This window comes from Medicago sativa, chromosome 4 (genome assembly GCF_051527215.1).
Source record: "Medicago sativa cultivar Bolivia chromosome 4, Bolivia_mono, whole genome shotgun sequence".
Classification (NCBI taxonomy): domain Eukaryota; kingdom Viridiplantae; phylum Streptophyta; class Magnoliopsida; order Fabales; family Fabaceae; genus Medicago; species Medicago sativa.
Genome location: NC_140752.1, coordinates 73,447,694 through 73,464,312, shown reverse-complemented (window position 1 = coordinate 73,464,312; position 16,619 = coordinate 73,447,694). Strand labels below are relative to the sequence as shown.

The 16,619-nt window shown below is 37.8% G+C and overlaps 2 protein-coding genes across 2 annotated transcripts; both read left to right on the top strand.

The window, feature by feature from the left end:
• Positions 1-7,486: 7,486 nt before the first annotated feature.
• On the top strand, positions 7,487-9,265 carry LOC146931699 (uncharacterized). Its single transcript, XM_085708345.1, has one exon. It carries the CDS (start codon positions 7,761-7,763, stop codon positions 8,616-8,618), a length of 858 nt encoding a protein of 285 aa, XP_085564471.1. The 5' UTR covers positions 7,487-7,760; the 3' UTR covers positions 8,619-9,265.
• Positions 9,266-14,150: 4,885 nt separating this feature from the next.
• LOC146931698 (transcription factor TCP3-like) lies at positions 14,151-15,626 on the top strand. The gene has a single exon (XM_085703244.1). The coding sequence runs from the start codon at positions 14,500-14,502 to the stop codon at positions 15,508-15,510; it is 1,011 nt and encodes a 336-aa protein (XP_085559370.1). The 5' UTR covers positions 14,151-14,499; the 3' UTR covers positions 15,511-15,626.
• Positions 15,627-16,619: the final 993 nt, after the last annotated feature.

Here is a 16,619-nt window from a genome sequence, read left to right as displayed (position 1 = left end):
CATTTACAAGAACAGAGGCTGTAGCCGTTGTTACACATTCCTTAATCCATTTTCTCCACAAAGTCGGAAAACACATTTTACCCATCACCAAATCAAGATACCCCCAATCGACTGAATCATAAGCTTTCTCAAAGTCAACTTTAAATAACAACAACTCTTTCTTTGTCTTGCGAGCCTCATCGACAACCTCATTCGCAATCAGAATCCCATCAAGGATTTGACGATTTTTAACAAAAGCAGACTGAGTATCTGAAATTACAGTGCCAATTACCTGTCTCAACCTATTTGCCAACAACTTAGCCAGAATTTTATACAGACATCCGACCAAAGAAATAGGGCGAAAATCATTCAAAGTTTGCGGACACTCCACTTTTGGAATAAGGGCTATGAAAGTAGAATTAATACCTTTCGACAGCTTCCCGTTTCGATGAAAGTCAGTCACAAACCTCATAACATCCCCTTTCAAGTCATCCCAAAAATCTTTGATGAAACCAAAATTTATACCATCCGGACCCGAGCTCTTGAAGCTATCACAGTCCCAAATAGCGACTTTAACCTCCTCCACTGAAAAGGGCTTAGTGAGGCCGCCCCCCCCCCTCAGAGTATGACAAACCTTTAAAATGTAAATCATCAATCAACGGCCTTTGCAAGTTGAGCGACTGAAAATGACTAGCGAAACGAGAAAACACTGCATGACGGACGGGCTGCACGCCCTCCACCACTACTCCATTCACAGATATCGACACCATATTATTTCTGCGCCTCCTACATGCTAAAATAGAGTGAAAAAATTTCGAATTAGCATCACCCTCTCGGAGCCAAGTGAGCCTAGATTGCTGCCAACATATACTTGTAGTAAGACGAGATAAAGAATGAATGTCCGACGAAACACCATACAACTCGACAGTCTCTTCCTCAGACAGATCCACCTCCTCAGCTTTCCTATCTAGGGCGGCCTATCTATCCTTCAATGAAGCAATCTTGCCAGACAAATTTTGAGTATGAGACACATGCCATTCTTTCAAAGCCGCCTTGATCAACTTGAATTTTTCTTTTAAAACGAAGCCACCCCATCCGGACACATTAAAAGAATTCCACTTTTCAGTAACAAATTGCTTATACCCAGGAATTTCTTGCCAACACTTCAACAACCGTGTAGGTCTTGGTCCCCAATTTTCTTCATCAATAGTCAACGCCAAAGGGCAATGATCTGACAACCCACGTAACAACGCTACCTGGATACAATTTGACCACTCCAAACACCACTCCTCTGAAAGGAGAAACCTGTCCAACCTACTCATAGATTTGCCATCCCCTCGAAACCAAGTATATTTACGACCAAACAGCGGTAAATCAACCAACATATTAACCTCAATAAAACAATTAAAGGAAATATACGCTGCAGACATGTTTCCATTTCTTGTGGACTTTCTCTCGTCTTCATTTCTAACGGCGTTAAAATCCCCACAAATACACACCTTTTTGTCACCCAACCCAACCAACCGAGCGGATAAAGAGTCCCACAAAACTTGCTGCGTTGAGCTATCACACGGAGCGTACACATTGAACAAATAAAACTCTTCTTCTGACTTAACAAAACGACCGTGAATCAATCAAAAATAATTATCACTAGTAGAATCCCACACCTCCACTTCAACGTTATCCCAAACAGTCAAAATACCTCCAGAAGCCCCCACCGACGGACGAAAAGAAAACGAATGAGGAGATGCTCCCCACACAGAAACACAAACAGAGTCATCACAGGTCTGCAATTTTGTTTCCTGAACACATAAAATAAACGGTGATTTCTCACCCACCAACAAACGGACATCCCTTCTCTTCTCTGCACCTCCCAACCCCCTAACGTTCCAAGATAAAATCTTCATAACAACCACCCTCACCCTCCCCTTCCGCCACCACTACACCTATTCCTCCCTCCCTGATCGCCCATCTCCAGCATCCACACCACTATTTCTTGACTTCTTTTTCTCCTTCCTCCTTCTCGAAAGAACATTAAACATATTCTGACTATCCCCTTTAAAATTGACACCTATCGCTTTCCCCATTCCCCACACATCCTCCACCTCCACATCTTCATTACCACGTAAAACCACCCAATTTTTCCAATCATTATTCACAGAAGATGAAGAAGAAGCACCCTCCGAAACAACTTTGGACACAAAATCGACAGATTTAGTCATACCTTCGTTAACCTTTCTTTTACGAACTCTCCTCTTTAAATCATGTAACACTGCCGATCTATCATTTGTAGGAAGCCTCGCCACCTTCTTCAAAGAATGGACAGAATGTCGAAGCAAACCCCCCACTTTTTTACGCTTACCAACCGTGCCCGCACCGGGTTGCTGGACCTCTTTGCGAACCACCACCTTTTTACCCTTTTTTCTGGATGAAGAAACAATACCTGCCTCACCATGAACCTGATCACTTAACCATTCTAAGCTCCAGGGTTCGGACACTGACGACCTCCCTGGCCATGGAGGACAAGAGGACGTACGCCGCCTGCCTCTAGCCGCCACAGTTGGACCACCACCCTCTTCTTCTCCCATCACCTTAGCTGATACCTCATCAGTATGTATGTTAAACTTCAAAGAATCAATCTTCGGTATGCCAGCCTCAATCTCACCATGAGGTACATCAACCTCCTTCGAGACATCCTCACATCGTATGGATTCCATCTTTGGCGCCCCATTGAGTTCATCTTCAACTTCCACCTCTTCCCTCGGCTTGTCTAGATCAACTGTTCTGTTGCCTCAACCACATTTAAATCCTCCACAATTTTTCCGACAAGAATATCAGCATTAGTACGTAAGTCTGGATCATCATGAAACTCGTCAGTTTCCTTCGACTCAAGATGTTCTTCACCTTCTTCATACAAACACACATCGTCCTCTAAATTAAAACCCCATTCCTCAACAATCTTCACTTCCGTCGGCACGTCATCAATAAATAATTTATCGACCACCGAAATAATATCCAAAGAAGAAGTAGCAACCAATACCCTAGCATAATCAAACCTTTCCTTTTCCAAAGAACAACTATCAGTTCGAAAATACCTCCCACAATTCATTACACAAAGTTTGAAAAAAGATTCATTCCACGCTTGAAGCGGAATCCCATAAATTCTCAACCAAGATCCTCTTTGAAAAGGTATTGGCTTCTTATCCCATCGGTTGTAATTAACAAGAAAGTGATTGAAAAATTCAGAAGCTTCCTCCAACGTCTTTAAAACATCTGAATCCGTTAAGCTTCGAATAAATACTTTGTCAGCACCCAGCGTCCTCAACTCTATTTTGAACCATAGGTATTGCTTCCCCATTGATGACTGAAGCAACGACACCTTTACGTGCCCATTCTAAGTCAACATCCTGAGACGTGTATTTCCGAATGAGTTTCGACTCACCTCCACTGCCCTTCGGTCCTCCCACTGCATGCACAACCTTCTTCTGAATTTTTCCACCACCTGCCTTAACTTCCACAACATTCTTTTTAGCAGCCCTCACCGGCACCAGCACCTTCCCGATCGTCACATCACCCTCATCAACGCCGCGGACATTAACACCCTCCAATCTCACTCGTTTATCTCCCTCATCCCTTTGCTTCCCTTCCACATTACCTCTTAAACCTTCCGTCTCCCTAACCAAATTTTTAAACGTATCCTTCCCCACAACACCACGCACACCCTCCCCTTCACTCCCTCCCACATCATCAACCGCTCTATCAAACCTAGCCACCCTAGCATTGACTCGAAAATTACCGAACCAAACCGCATTCACCGCTTTCAAAAGTTTACCCACATCTCTAACCTTTGAAAACCTAACAAAGCCATACACTTCCCCATAAACATTACGTTTGCTAGGAACCACTACCTCCTCGAGAATACCACATACCTCAAATCCTTTCCTCAAGTAAAAATTGGATAATTGTGGCGGAAAATTCGTAAAATAAAACGTTACAAACCTTTTAATCGAAGAATCTGCCACAGAATCCTCCCTTACGCCTCTGATCACTTGCGGCTGCCCATGAGGAACAGAATCCACACGTTCTCCCACCACAGACCTGTGCGGTCTCCTGGACTCTGACCGCTACCGTAAGCTGCCTTTCCCATAACCTGAACCATCAGAAACCCTAGTGTTGCCCCTGCCGTCCGTTGCCTTTCGCGACCCAGAAGTAATCCTTGACCTAGACCGCCCCATTCCATAGCCTGTAGAACCTCCATGATGCTTGCGTCCCTGATGTCTGTCTTGACCTTGATCCTCCCGTCGCAACGCTTTCCGACTTTGCGGTCTCACATCCTGCCAATCGTCCCCATCCCTCCCCGTTTGTGGCACCCTGCTTGGATCCCTTCCCCCCCGATTTGTCCTCACGTCCGGCGAGAAAGAACGCCGGTATGATCGCAAGCGATCACGTCTCTCTTGGTAGCTCTGTCTCATCTCTCGAAAAAATAAAAAAGACTATTTTTAAGTGATATGCGCCACGTGACTTAACATGCGCATTAATTTACACTTGCACAAGTTAACTAGCGCAGGGGTATTTTGGGCATGGCTGCAGGGTGCGAGAAAAATGTACTGGGTGGAGAGCAAAATTCGAAAGATTATTGTTCAATCTGTGGAACTAAGTAACGATTAAACCATACCTTTCACCTTTTTGTGTCAAAACCTATGGCCGAGCTATATATAGAGTGAATGTCAAATTGGTCTTGTGTCAATATTAATGAGCATTTAATTAGAAGCGTGAAATGTAATTTTTTTAAAATTGTAGGTCGCGAGTTGATAGAGACAATATATTGAAATAAGTAGGGGTCGAGGTTCAAATCTCGAATACCTCACTTATTCATATTTAAGGTGAATTCTAGCCACCGGGTTTTTTGAATAAAAAAAAATTAGTTTTTCCTTCCTTCATTTAAGTTGGGGAATTAGTCACTCTAGTCCCTGAATAGGAAATGAGTAGTCATTTTAGTCCCTGAATGCAGAGAAATTGGAAAGCAGTCCCTGAATGTAGACTCTGTTGGTCAATTTCAAGGACTAAAGTGACTAACGGAGTCTACATTCAGGGACTAAATTGACTAACAGAGTTTGCATTCAGGGACTAAATTGATTAACAGAGTCTACATTCAAGGACTATTTTACAATTTATCTGCATTCAGGGACTAAAGTGACAACTCCTTTCCTATCCAGGGACTAAAGTGACTAATTCCCCATTTAAGTTTGAATTTAAAACCTTCAACTTCTTATCTCTTCGCTGGAACCATTTGAGCTACCCAAACCCCGACATAAGATGTGATATAACTTGCATTTTTTGAGGTATAACCCAAAAAATAAAAATTTAAGGTTACAAAACTAAAGAGAAAGTCAAAGCCCATAAAGAAAATCCGATTAAACCTATATTAACATTAGACTTTCTACAAAATCTAATGTTACAATAAATTGATCTAATTAAAAAGATAAATTAGAAGAAGGAATTAAATTAACAAGTAAAATATGAGGCAGCTAACTACTTATAAATAGGACCTATATAATTGAGTTTTTAAAAAGTTGTATTTTGGAAATTATCGACTTGTTTTATTTGAATTTATTTACTGACATAAGCATTTGTATTTTGTAAGACTGTTTGGGAGAATGATCGTTTAGAAGAGCTTATGAAAACAATTTATGATATGTTTATTATCTCCTTATTTTCTTAAGCACTTCAAGATAGCTTATGAAACATCTTACACAAATAATTTGACTTTATTTTATCTTTTATTATAAAAATAGCTTATACGTGTACTATAAGCTGCAACTTAAGCGGTTAATCCAAACAAGTTCTATATCTATTGAATTGAAGTGATCTTGTAAAAAAAAAGAGAAGTTTTTTTTTTTTTTTTTTTGAGAGAGAGAGAGAGGTTAATACTCAAAAATGTAACTTCATTAATTGTCAAAAAAAGCCAATTAATAGTAACCAGCTACCTTTGCTGTTGGCATTGATTACCTAAAACTTGGTCCATAGCTGATCACGCATTACCTTCAATAGCAGACAGTGATGTGATTTTATCATGTGAAGAATATCAACAAAAATTCTAGTGCTAAAAGCTTATAACTTTCAAAAGCTTATAACTTCAGAACTCTAAACTCAAAGTTATGCATGTTTGACTTGCAGCTCAAGAAACTGTTAATATGCATTGTGGACTTGTGATGGATGGTTAACCACAGGAAACACATTTAATGAATCTAAAATATATGAAATAAAGCCTTTTTAATAAATAAATAAAGCTTCTTTTTTTTTACAATAAATAAAGCTTCTTTTATTGAAGACTTATGGTTGACAAAATTTAATAAGATTAATTTGACTTTTAATAAAAAATAAATTACAGAGTTGGATAAGTATAGAAATCACATATATAGTTCTTTATAAATCACATATAGAAATCACTTTCTGGGTGGCCTAACAGACATTTTTCATAGTATAAAATCTCATTCCATCTAGCTATATCTATTTATGTACTATTAATATGTTTGTAGACAGGAATGGAGTTAAACTAAAAACATATAAGTACCAGCGGGGTTGATGGCAAGGTATCAAATATATATAGAGAGAACATATACTATGAGAATGACATTGTTATATGAGAATAGTGAGAATGAATAAGAGCCATGAGATTAAAAAGCATTGATTGAGATTAAAACATTCCTAAATGAGTTATTTGTCATTGATATCATTATATAATTATGTTGTATCATTAGTATTCCTTTTTTGAACATTCCTAAAATATAATTCTGAATCCTCATTAATCAAACTTCATAGAACATTTGCTTAAAAAAAAAACGCTTCTTAGAACATATCTTTTTTATAACAAAAAACCTAGAACAGTGAAATGAGTATCAAGCTTCTTCCTCATGGATCAAACTGGATCACGACAAAATAGAATAAAAAAATGGTTACAAAAGACAACAATTTAGAAGAAAAAAAAATTGAAATCAAAGAAAGGGATGGATGTGTATTTCTATGGTGTGATAAGAACCGAATTCTAAAGGAAACCAATGAAGTATTGATATCTTGAAATGGAAATTAGAAATTTTTCAATGGTGGAGATGAAGACCATGGAGAGAGATTTTTTTTTTTTTTTGAAGGAACCATGGAGAGAGATGATGACCGAAATAAATGAATAATAATGACACTCTTTTTAAAAAAAGAATATTATTGAAACAATAAAAATCACAATTATATCATGATGTTAATGACAAATGACTCATTTAGGAATGTTTTAATCTCAACCAATGCTTTTTAATCTCATGGCTCTTATTCATTCTCACTATTCTCATATAAGAATGTCATTCTCGTAGTATATGTTCTCTCTCTCTCTCTCTCTCTCTCTATATATATATATATATATATATATTGTTAGAAAATTAAATCAAGCATAATCTAGAAGATTTTAGAAGTATGATGTGGCTTATGAGATAAGATTGCCACTTAAGTTGCAAAGTTTGAGTGAATAAGATTAGTGTGTGTTCAAAGAAATTCTCCATTGTTCTCTTTGTTAGTTTACTTGTGAGTTTGTGTGTTATATGTCCCACTGATATCAAATTGGTATCAGAGTTGGTTAGGTCATGCAAAGTGTCAGTGTCAAATACAGTTTGAGTGTGTGAGGAACAAAATAGTTCTCACTGTGTCAAAGTCAGTGTCAAAAATAGTCTGAGTGTGTGAGGAACAAAAGAGTTCTCATCGTGTCAATATTATTGTAAGCATATTCTGAGAGAAATATGGCAAACAATTTCAATATCGTTTGGTCCGGTCCCAAATTGAATTCTGAATTAGATTTCAGTTATTGGGAATTTATGATGACAACACATCTAAAAGCTCACAACATATGGAGCTATGTGGAGTCTGGTTTACAACAAGGAGCTGATGAACTTGCTCGTAGAAAGGATCAGCTGGCACTATCGCAAATTCTTCAAGGAATAGATTACTTAATTTTCGGCAAAATAGCAAATGCGAAGACTTCGAAAGAGGCGTGGGACATATTGAAGTTGTCACACAAAGGAGTAGAGAAAGCTCAGAAATCAAAGCTGCAGTCTCTGCGTAGAGAATATGAAAGGTATGAAATGTTAAGTTCTGAAACAGTGGATCAATATTTTACCCGTGTTATAAATCTTGTCAACAAGATGAGGGTGTATGGAGAAGATATTCCAGATAGCAAGGTGGTGGAGAAAATTCTACGCACCATGCCGATGAAGTTTGATCATGTGGTGACTACGATATTAGAGTCCCACGATACCGGTACCTTGTCGGTAGCAGAGTTGCAGGGAAGTATTGAAAGCCACGTCAACCGAATATTAGAGAAGACTGAAAAAGTGAAGGAGGAAGCCTTGAAAAGCCAGGTGAACCTCAACAACGCTGCTGAATCCAGTCAGATGGGTGAAGCCAGAGCACGTGACAATTTCAACAATGGAGGAAGAGGAAATTTCAGAGGTAGAGGTCGAGGAACCTTTAGAGGAAGAGGACGTGGCAACTTCAACCAATGGAGAGACAACAATTACAACAATTTCAATCCTTCCCATCAAGGAAGAGGTGGAAACAACTTTGGCTCCAACAACCGTGGCAGAGGAAGAGGTTATTAAAACTAAGAGAGGACATATAATGGTTGCTTTAATTGTGGAAAGTACGGACACAAAGCAGCCGATTGCAGATACAAACATCAGGCAAACATGGTAGAGAATTCATATCAATACTCTGGTGAGTCTTCCCAAAATCAACACAGTTTATTTTTAGCAAGAAATACACTTTCGGAAGAACAAAATATCTGGTATTTGGACACCGGATGTAGTAATCATATTTGTGGGAAAAAGGAATTATTTTCTTCTCTGAACGAAATGGTAAAATCTACCGTGAAGTTTGGAAATAATTCAAATATTCCAATTGAGAGGAAAGGCCAAATTGCTATCAGATTGAAAGATGGATCACAAAATTTTATTGGCGACGTTTTCTATGCTCCTGGTCTTCATCACAATCTCTTGAGCATGGGACATCTGTCAGAGAAAGGTTACAACATGCGGATTCACAAAGGTTATTGCACTTTGATCGATAGAAATGGAAGATTCATCACAAAGGTAAAAATGTCATTTAATCGCCTATTCCCTCTGAAAATTCAACATGATCAATTTCCTTGCTTGAGTTCAATAATTCCAAATGATGATTGGTTGTGGCACATGAGATTTGGTCACTTTCATTTTTCTGGCTTGAATTATCTGTCACGAAAAGAATATGTTTCTGGTTTTCCTGTTGTGAACATTCCAAGTGGTGTATGTGAGACATGTCAAATTGGAAAGAAGTCATTTCCAACTGGAAAATCTTGGAGAGGAAAGAAACTCCTGGAGATCGTTCCTTCAGATTTATGTCCCGTTGAAATACCAACACCTAGTGGTTGCAGGTATTTTATTACTTTTATTGATGATTTTAGCAGAAAGGCTTGGGCGTATTTTTTGAAGCAGAAATCAGAAGCTATTGATGCCTTCAAGACATTCAAAGCATTCGTGGAAAAACAAAGCGGTTGTTCGATCAAAGCACTCAGAACAGATAGAGGCCAAGAATACCTCGCCGACACAAATTTCTTTGAGCAACATGGAATCCAACATCAGTTAACCACCAGATACACTCCTCAACAAAATGGAGTAGCTGAAAGGAAGAACAGAACAATCATGGATATGGTGAGATGCATGCTGAAAGCCAAACAAATGCCAAAGGAATTTTGGGCAGAAGCAGTTGCTACTGCAATTTATATTTTGAATAGGTGTCCAACAAAAAGTGTTCAAGATAAGACTCCCGAAGAAGCATGGAGTGGAAGGAGGCCCTCAATCAGGCATCTTAGAGTTTTTGGATGTATTGCCTATGCTCATGTACCAGATCAAATCAGAAAAAAGTTAGATGATAAAGGCGAGAGATGTATCTTTATTGGCTACATCTCAAATTCAAAGGCATACAAGCTTTACAATCCAGAGACCAAGAAGGTGATTATCAGCAGAGATGTGACATTTGATGAAGGAGGAATGTGGAATTGGTCATCAAAGTCACAAAAGGAGCCTATAGTAACTCCAAATGATTATGAAGAGGAGGCTGAGAATATAGATACAACACCTGATGAACCAGACGAACCTGGTGAGCCAGAAACATCAAACAGAGCACAAAGAAATCGAAGAGTACCAGCTCGACTGCAAGATTGTGTCTTGGGTACCGATAATGATCCATCCGATGAAGAGATTATCAACTTTGCCTTATTTGCGGATTGTGAGCCGGTTACTTTTGAAGAAGTTGCTGGTGATGAAAATTGGATAAAAGCTATGGATGAAGAAATCAATGCAATTAAGAAGAATAAAACATGGGAGCTGACTGAATTACCAGCAAACAAGAAGTCAATAGGAGTGAAGTGGGTGTACAAGACAAAGTTCAAACCCAGTGGTGAAATTGATCGCTATAAAGCGAGGTTGGTGGCTAAAGGCTACAAACAAAAACCAGGTATTGATTATTTTGAAGTATTTGCTCCCGTTGCGAGATTAGATACAATTCGCATGCTTATTTCACTCTCAGCTCAAAATAATTGGAAAATACATCAAATGGATGTTAAGTCTGCATTTCTTAATGGTACTTTGGAAGAAGAAGTGTATGTTGAGCAGCCTGCAGGATATGTAGTTCGAGGAAATGAAGATAAAGTTTATAGATTGAAGAAAGCATTGTATGGCTTGAAACAGGCGCCAAGAGCATGGTACAAAAAGATTGATTCTTATTTCATTCAAAACAGCTTTCAGAGATGTCCATTCGAGCACACACTCTACATCAAATTCATTGATCCTAGAGATGTTCTTATTGTGTGCCTCTATGTTGATGATCTGATATTCACCAGCAACAATTCAAAGATGATTGCTGAATTCAGGGAGGCTATGATAAGATGTTTTGAAATGACAGACTTGGGCCTAATTGAAGGTGAGAAAAAACACAAGAAGGGGGGTTGAATTGTGTTTTGAAAAATTCTTCGTTTCTCCTAAAACTGAACACACTGATCAGAAGCTAAGTGAAAACAGCTTCTGAAGTGATAATCAGAATCTACACGCAGCGGAATAAAACAGAGAGAGAAGAAGAACGACACAAAGCAATTATACTGGTTCCTTCCACAATTCGGAAGTAGTCCAGTCCCCCTTGCACTTCCAAGGAGATTTCACTAAGAGTAATATCTGATTACAATTGCTCAAGCACACCTGCAAGAGACTTCCTTTGCTCAAGCACACTTTGCAAGAGTCTTCCTATGCTCAAGAACACAATCAAGAGACTTCCCTGCTCAAGCACAACTGCAAGAGACTTCTAACTAAACAAAATTACACAGAAAATTGTTTAAGATTGAACACTTGATATACAAACAAAGGTGCTCACAATACAAATCAGATACAGACTCAATAACTTAGGAATTTCTAAAATGAAACTTTGAGACACAGAAATTCTAAGTGAATGCAGAACAATTTCAGCAGAGGTTTGGCACTTGTAATAATGTTGTGAGTCTTTCGTTAAGCATTACCAAATCTCTAAGTCTCCACTCCTTTATATATAGGTGTAAAAGAGACGTTGTGAAATTGCCTGCACATCAAAGAGTCGTTGTTGAAGCTTGATCTTTCACCAATGATCTTTTGCCTGATTTGGTTGTTGTCCTATGAAGAACTAATTTGAAATCCATTCCTTATCCAAAGGAACATCTATGCAGGCGAAGCCATATTCTGGAGCTGTTTTCTTGTCTTGTAGCGTGGACATAAAACAGAGTAGTGGAGAAGGTGGTTGTACAGTTCGTACAATAGTACAATGTCAACGCTTTCGTCCAAATTGCAAGCACATGCCTTCAAACACCTTTGAAATGACCGTTGCAAAATTCCACTGATCTTTTGTTGTCCTTTGATGAATTTCGATCCATGACACAGCTCTTGAATCCTTGAATTTCTCAAATTCATTTGATCTTCAGCTTCTGGTGAAATGACTTCTGATGAGGCAGCTTCTGATGATGCAGCTTCTGATGATGTGGCTTCTGGACCTCTTGTCTTCAGGAGCACTATTCTTCAGAAGCACTTTACTAACTTCAGGAGCGGCTTTACTTCAGGAGCGCTTTTTCTCTTCAGGAGCGAGTTGCCTTCAGGAGCACTAAGCTTCAATTTTGTTGATTCCTTTTGCTCTTTATTTGCTCATTCAGAACCAATAAATGATGTAACATTTTAATTATGGTCCTGTACACTTGAACAAATATTAGTTGGTCCAATTTACAATTTTTAATACCTTGTTATCATCAAAACTCTTTAAGGTTCATTGTTAAACACATTTTGTTCCAACACTAATGTCTTATTTTCTCGGCATTGAGGTCGTTCAACAGAAGGATGGAATCTTTATTTCTCAGAAGAAGTATGCAAGTGATATTTTGAAGAAATTCAAGATGGAGCAATCAAAGCCAATTTCCACACCCGTTGAAGAAAAGTTGAAGCTGACAAGAGAAAGAGATGGTAAAAGGGTAGACCCAACTCATTATAAAAGTTTGATTGGAAGCTTGAGATATTTGACTGCAACAAGGCCAGATATAGTATATGGAGTTGGTTTACTTAGCAGATACATGGAGGAGCCGCGTGTTAGTCACTTGCAAGGAGCCAAAAGGATTCTTCGTTATATTAAAGGTACTCTGACCAAAGGAATTTTTTATGGTAATAATAATGATGTGAAGCTTGTTGGATATACAGATAGTGATTGGGCAGGAGATATAGAAACAAGAAAAAGCACGTCAGGGTACGCGTTTCATCTGGGAACTGGTGCAATATCATGGTCTTCAAAGAAACAGTCAGTTGTCGCACTTTCTACAGCAGAAGCAGAATATATAGCAGCAACCAGTTGTGCTACTCATACAGTGTGGCAGAGAAAAATTTTAGAAGTGATGCATCAGAAGCAGAATACTCCTACGGAGATATATTGTGATAACAAATCAGCAATTGCACTAAGCAAAAATCCAGTTTTTCATGGACGGTCCAAGCATATTGATATTCGATTTCACAAGATCCGAGAACTAATTGATGAGAAAGAAGTGGTGATCGAGTACTGTCCCACTGAAGAGCAGATTGCAGATATTTTTACAAAACCGTTGAAGACCGAGGCATTTTACAAAATGAAGAAAATGCTTGGAATGATGCAAGCTTGATTTAAGGGAGGCAATGTTAGAAAATTAAATCAAGCATAATCTAAAAGATTTTAGAAGTATGATGTGGCTTATGAGATAAGATTGCCACTTAAGTTGCAAAGTTTGAGTGAATAAGATTAGTGTGTGTTCAAAGAAATTCTCCATTGTTCTCTTTGTTAGTTTACTTGTGAGTTTGTGTGTTATATGTCCCACTGATATCATATATATATATATATATATATATATATATATATAGCCAAGGTACCTTTACCCTCCCACACCCATGTGATATCTTTTCATATAGTCCAATGTTTTATTTTGGTAGTTTTTGTTTTTTACCTCTTAACTTATTACTACTAGCCTAGTACAATGAATTTGTTTCATGTTGAAATTCTGCATAAATCTTGTTAAAATCTTGAGTTTCCACGTTACTAGCTTCTCTGTTGCTTTACTATATGTAGAACTGTAGAAGAATAACAGAAAAGATATGAGTCACATGAAGAAGCATTGAGTAGTACTAATTATGTTTTGTTTGTATGTATATGTATTCATGTTGTGTCTTTGTGAGTGTTGGTGTTATTGGATAAAAGGAATCTGAAAGATTGCAATGGCAGGTTTTAGCTTTTTGGGACCAGCAAGCAGTAGTGATGGAATTGTCACAATTCAACAGCTGCATATGAAAGGAATGAGCCAAAGACAAGAAACAATAACCAAAGCAAAGTGTAGTGTGCGTCTTCCTAATCAAAACCTGTGAGAAACACAATCAAACAAACCCTAGAATCGAACTTACGACCTTGAATAGGAGCACACTCCAAGGTCCCAAGTCAACACCACCAGACCAATTCAAGTGGGTTGAGCACAAATTAATCTATGCCACATATTATAACTTTTTTTAAAAACTCGGTATCCGACCTAAAAACCGACTAATATTAGGGGGGACCAATTCCCTTATCCACTAGCAGAGGGCCATTTAAAGCCAGAGCGACACGTATTATAATTAATGAGTAGCATAGTCAACACCTATAAAACAATACGTAAGTTTTGTCCTAAAAAGAAGTAGGATTTCAAAGGGAACATAAATCATAACAACACAACTTGAACTTTATTAGGTGTTTATCTTGGGCAAAACTCGTCATTATAAAACTAACTGTAGGGTGAGGAGTGACTCTCTTTATAAGCATTTTCCGGTTAGACTTGCATTTCTCCAAATAAAAACACACTCATTATCAATATCCTCATCAATAAGCCCAAAACCAACCCCACCAAATAGAAACAACTTCTCATAGAAAGCATAGAGAAGGAGAGAAGTAGGGATGAGGAGTACTGGAGGAGGAGAGATAGTTCAGGTAGAAGGAGGACACATAGTTCGGGCCACCAGTAAAAAAGATCGTCACAGCAAGGTTTACACATCAAAAGGTCCTCGTGATCGCAGGGTTCGACTCTCAGCACACACAGCCATCGAATTCTACGATGTTCAAGATCGCCTCGGCTATGACAGACCAAGCAAAGCAGTGGATTGGCTCATCAAGAAAGCAAAGTCTTCCATTGACAAGCTCGCGGAGCTTCCTCCATGGCATCCAATCGGCGAAAATCAAACTCTGAAACCTCTAGAAGAAGTTCAGAATGTAGTTGCAAACTCAAGTGGAATGGTTGTTGGAGAAACATCAGAATCTAATGGTTACAATTTTCATTTTTTAAGACAATTGAGTGAGAATCAAGGTAACCATAATTCAACTTTCATTTCACCACATAATGTTGAAACTGATCCTATACCTTTCTTTCCAACTACCTCTTCTACTTCATCATCCATCAATTTTCAGAACTACCCTTCTGAAAACCTTGGCCTCTCTCTTCATTCCTTCCAAGATCACAATGGTTTCATTCCATGGCAATCACAACAAGTATGTGAAAACCATGAAACTTCAAATGAAAACCAAAACCAAAACCAAACTTTTTTTGAGAACCAATATCATAGAATTGAGAATTGGAACAATGAAACAACCAATGATTATATAAAGAAAGTTGGATTCATGGTAAACTCCCAGCCATTTCTAGGCCAAGGTTCAGGTTCAGAATACTCTCCAAACGAGGCCCTTCAGTCGAATTTTTCGCATTCTGTTAGAACATGGAATGAGATTCCTATGGATTCTTCTTCAGAGGTTCATCATCACAGGTCTCAACAAGTTCATCAAGCTTCAATCTTTGGAAGCAGGTTTGTTTCTGATGGATTAGCAGGTTTCTGCATTCCTGATACAGTTCAAGGTGGAGAAGAGGGTCATAGAGTTTCTTCTAATAGACCTTCTTCTTCTCCTAATCACAACTGAGCAAAGTTTTCTATCAGGTATTATTCCACTGATAATATTAGCATAAATTTGTAATCTTTTATATATCTTTAGCTTTACGGAACAAATGAATAAAACTCAGCAAAATTATTCTCCCACTAATTGTTCCTTATTAAATTTCTTTCATGCATGGATCATTCTCTATCAAGATTAAATGGACATTGGACACATTCTTGTGATTCATAAAATTTGTCTTAGATTATAGTCCTTACTGTTTGGTGAATGTTGACAGTAACGCAGTTCATTTGATAACTGGTGAAAACCATACGTTATTATACAATGTCGGTCCATGGTGAATCATGCTTCAGAAAAAATAGAATATAGTAAGATTTAGAATATTTTTCTCCAATATTAGAAAAGAATAGGGTTTTTTACTTTACAATCTGGCAAAAAAAGTTGATGTATTCAGTTTTGGTTATTTTGGATATGAATTTTTCGATTATGTTAGTTTGCATTAGATTGAATATGCACATAGAATTATATTTTTATTGAAATAAAATAACATAGCCGACATTTATCCACAAATCCTAACTCAACTGAGAGGAAATATAATTTAATCTTTTCTAGTAAATTTTATATTTATTTGTACATGTGACTATATAATAGGGCATGTGTTTGCTTGTTGAAGTATTACGTACACTACACATAATTCTAGATTTAAATAGCACTAAAAGAAAAGTTAATTGTGGCGTATAACTGATAGAAAGTCAAGGTCTGAAAGCTATATTATATAGTATAGGAAATTGAAAGGTACTAGGAACATTAATTGTGGTGACTTGGATTGCATAAAATTTCAAAGGGCTGGTCAATTTGTATATATAGGACGGCAAATATATGAAACAAGTTACTGCTCAATGGGCTAGCTAATGTTAGTTAACATTAACATTTTGAAAAGAGCAATGCTATATCTCTAGAAAAATAACATCAAGAATTCTTCAAGAATAAAGAATAGCCAATCACAATGCACTATTTGCCACAATTCAAGGAGGTGTGGCTGAAAAATAGGAAGTTGACAAATAAATCATCCAATTAAAATTTGCCAACTGTGTCTTGAAAAATTCTTGAAGCTATTTTTCTTGAGAAGTAGCATT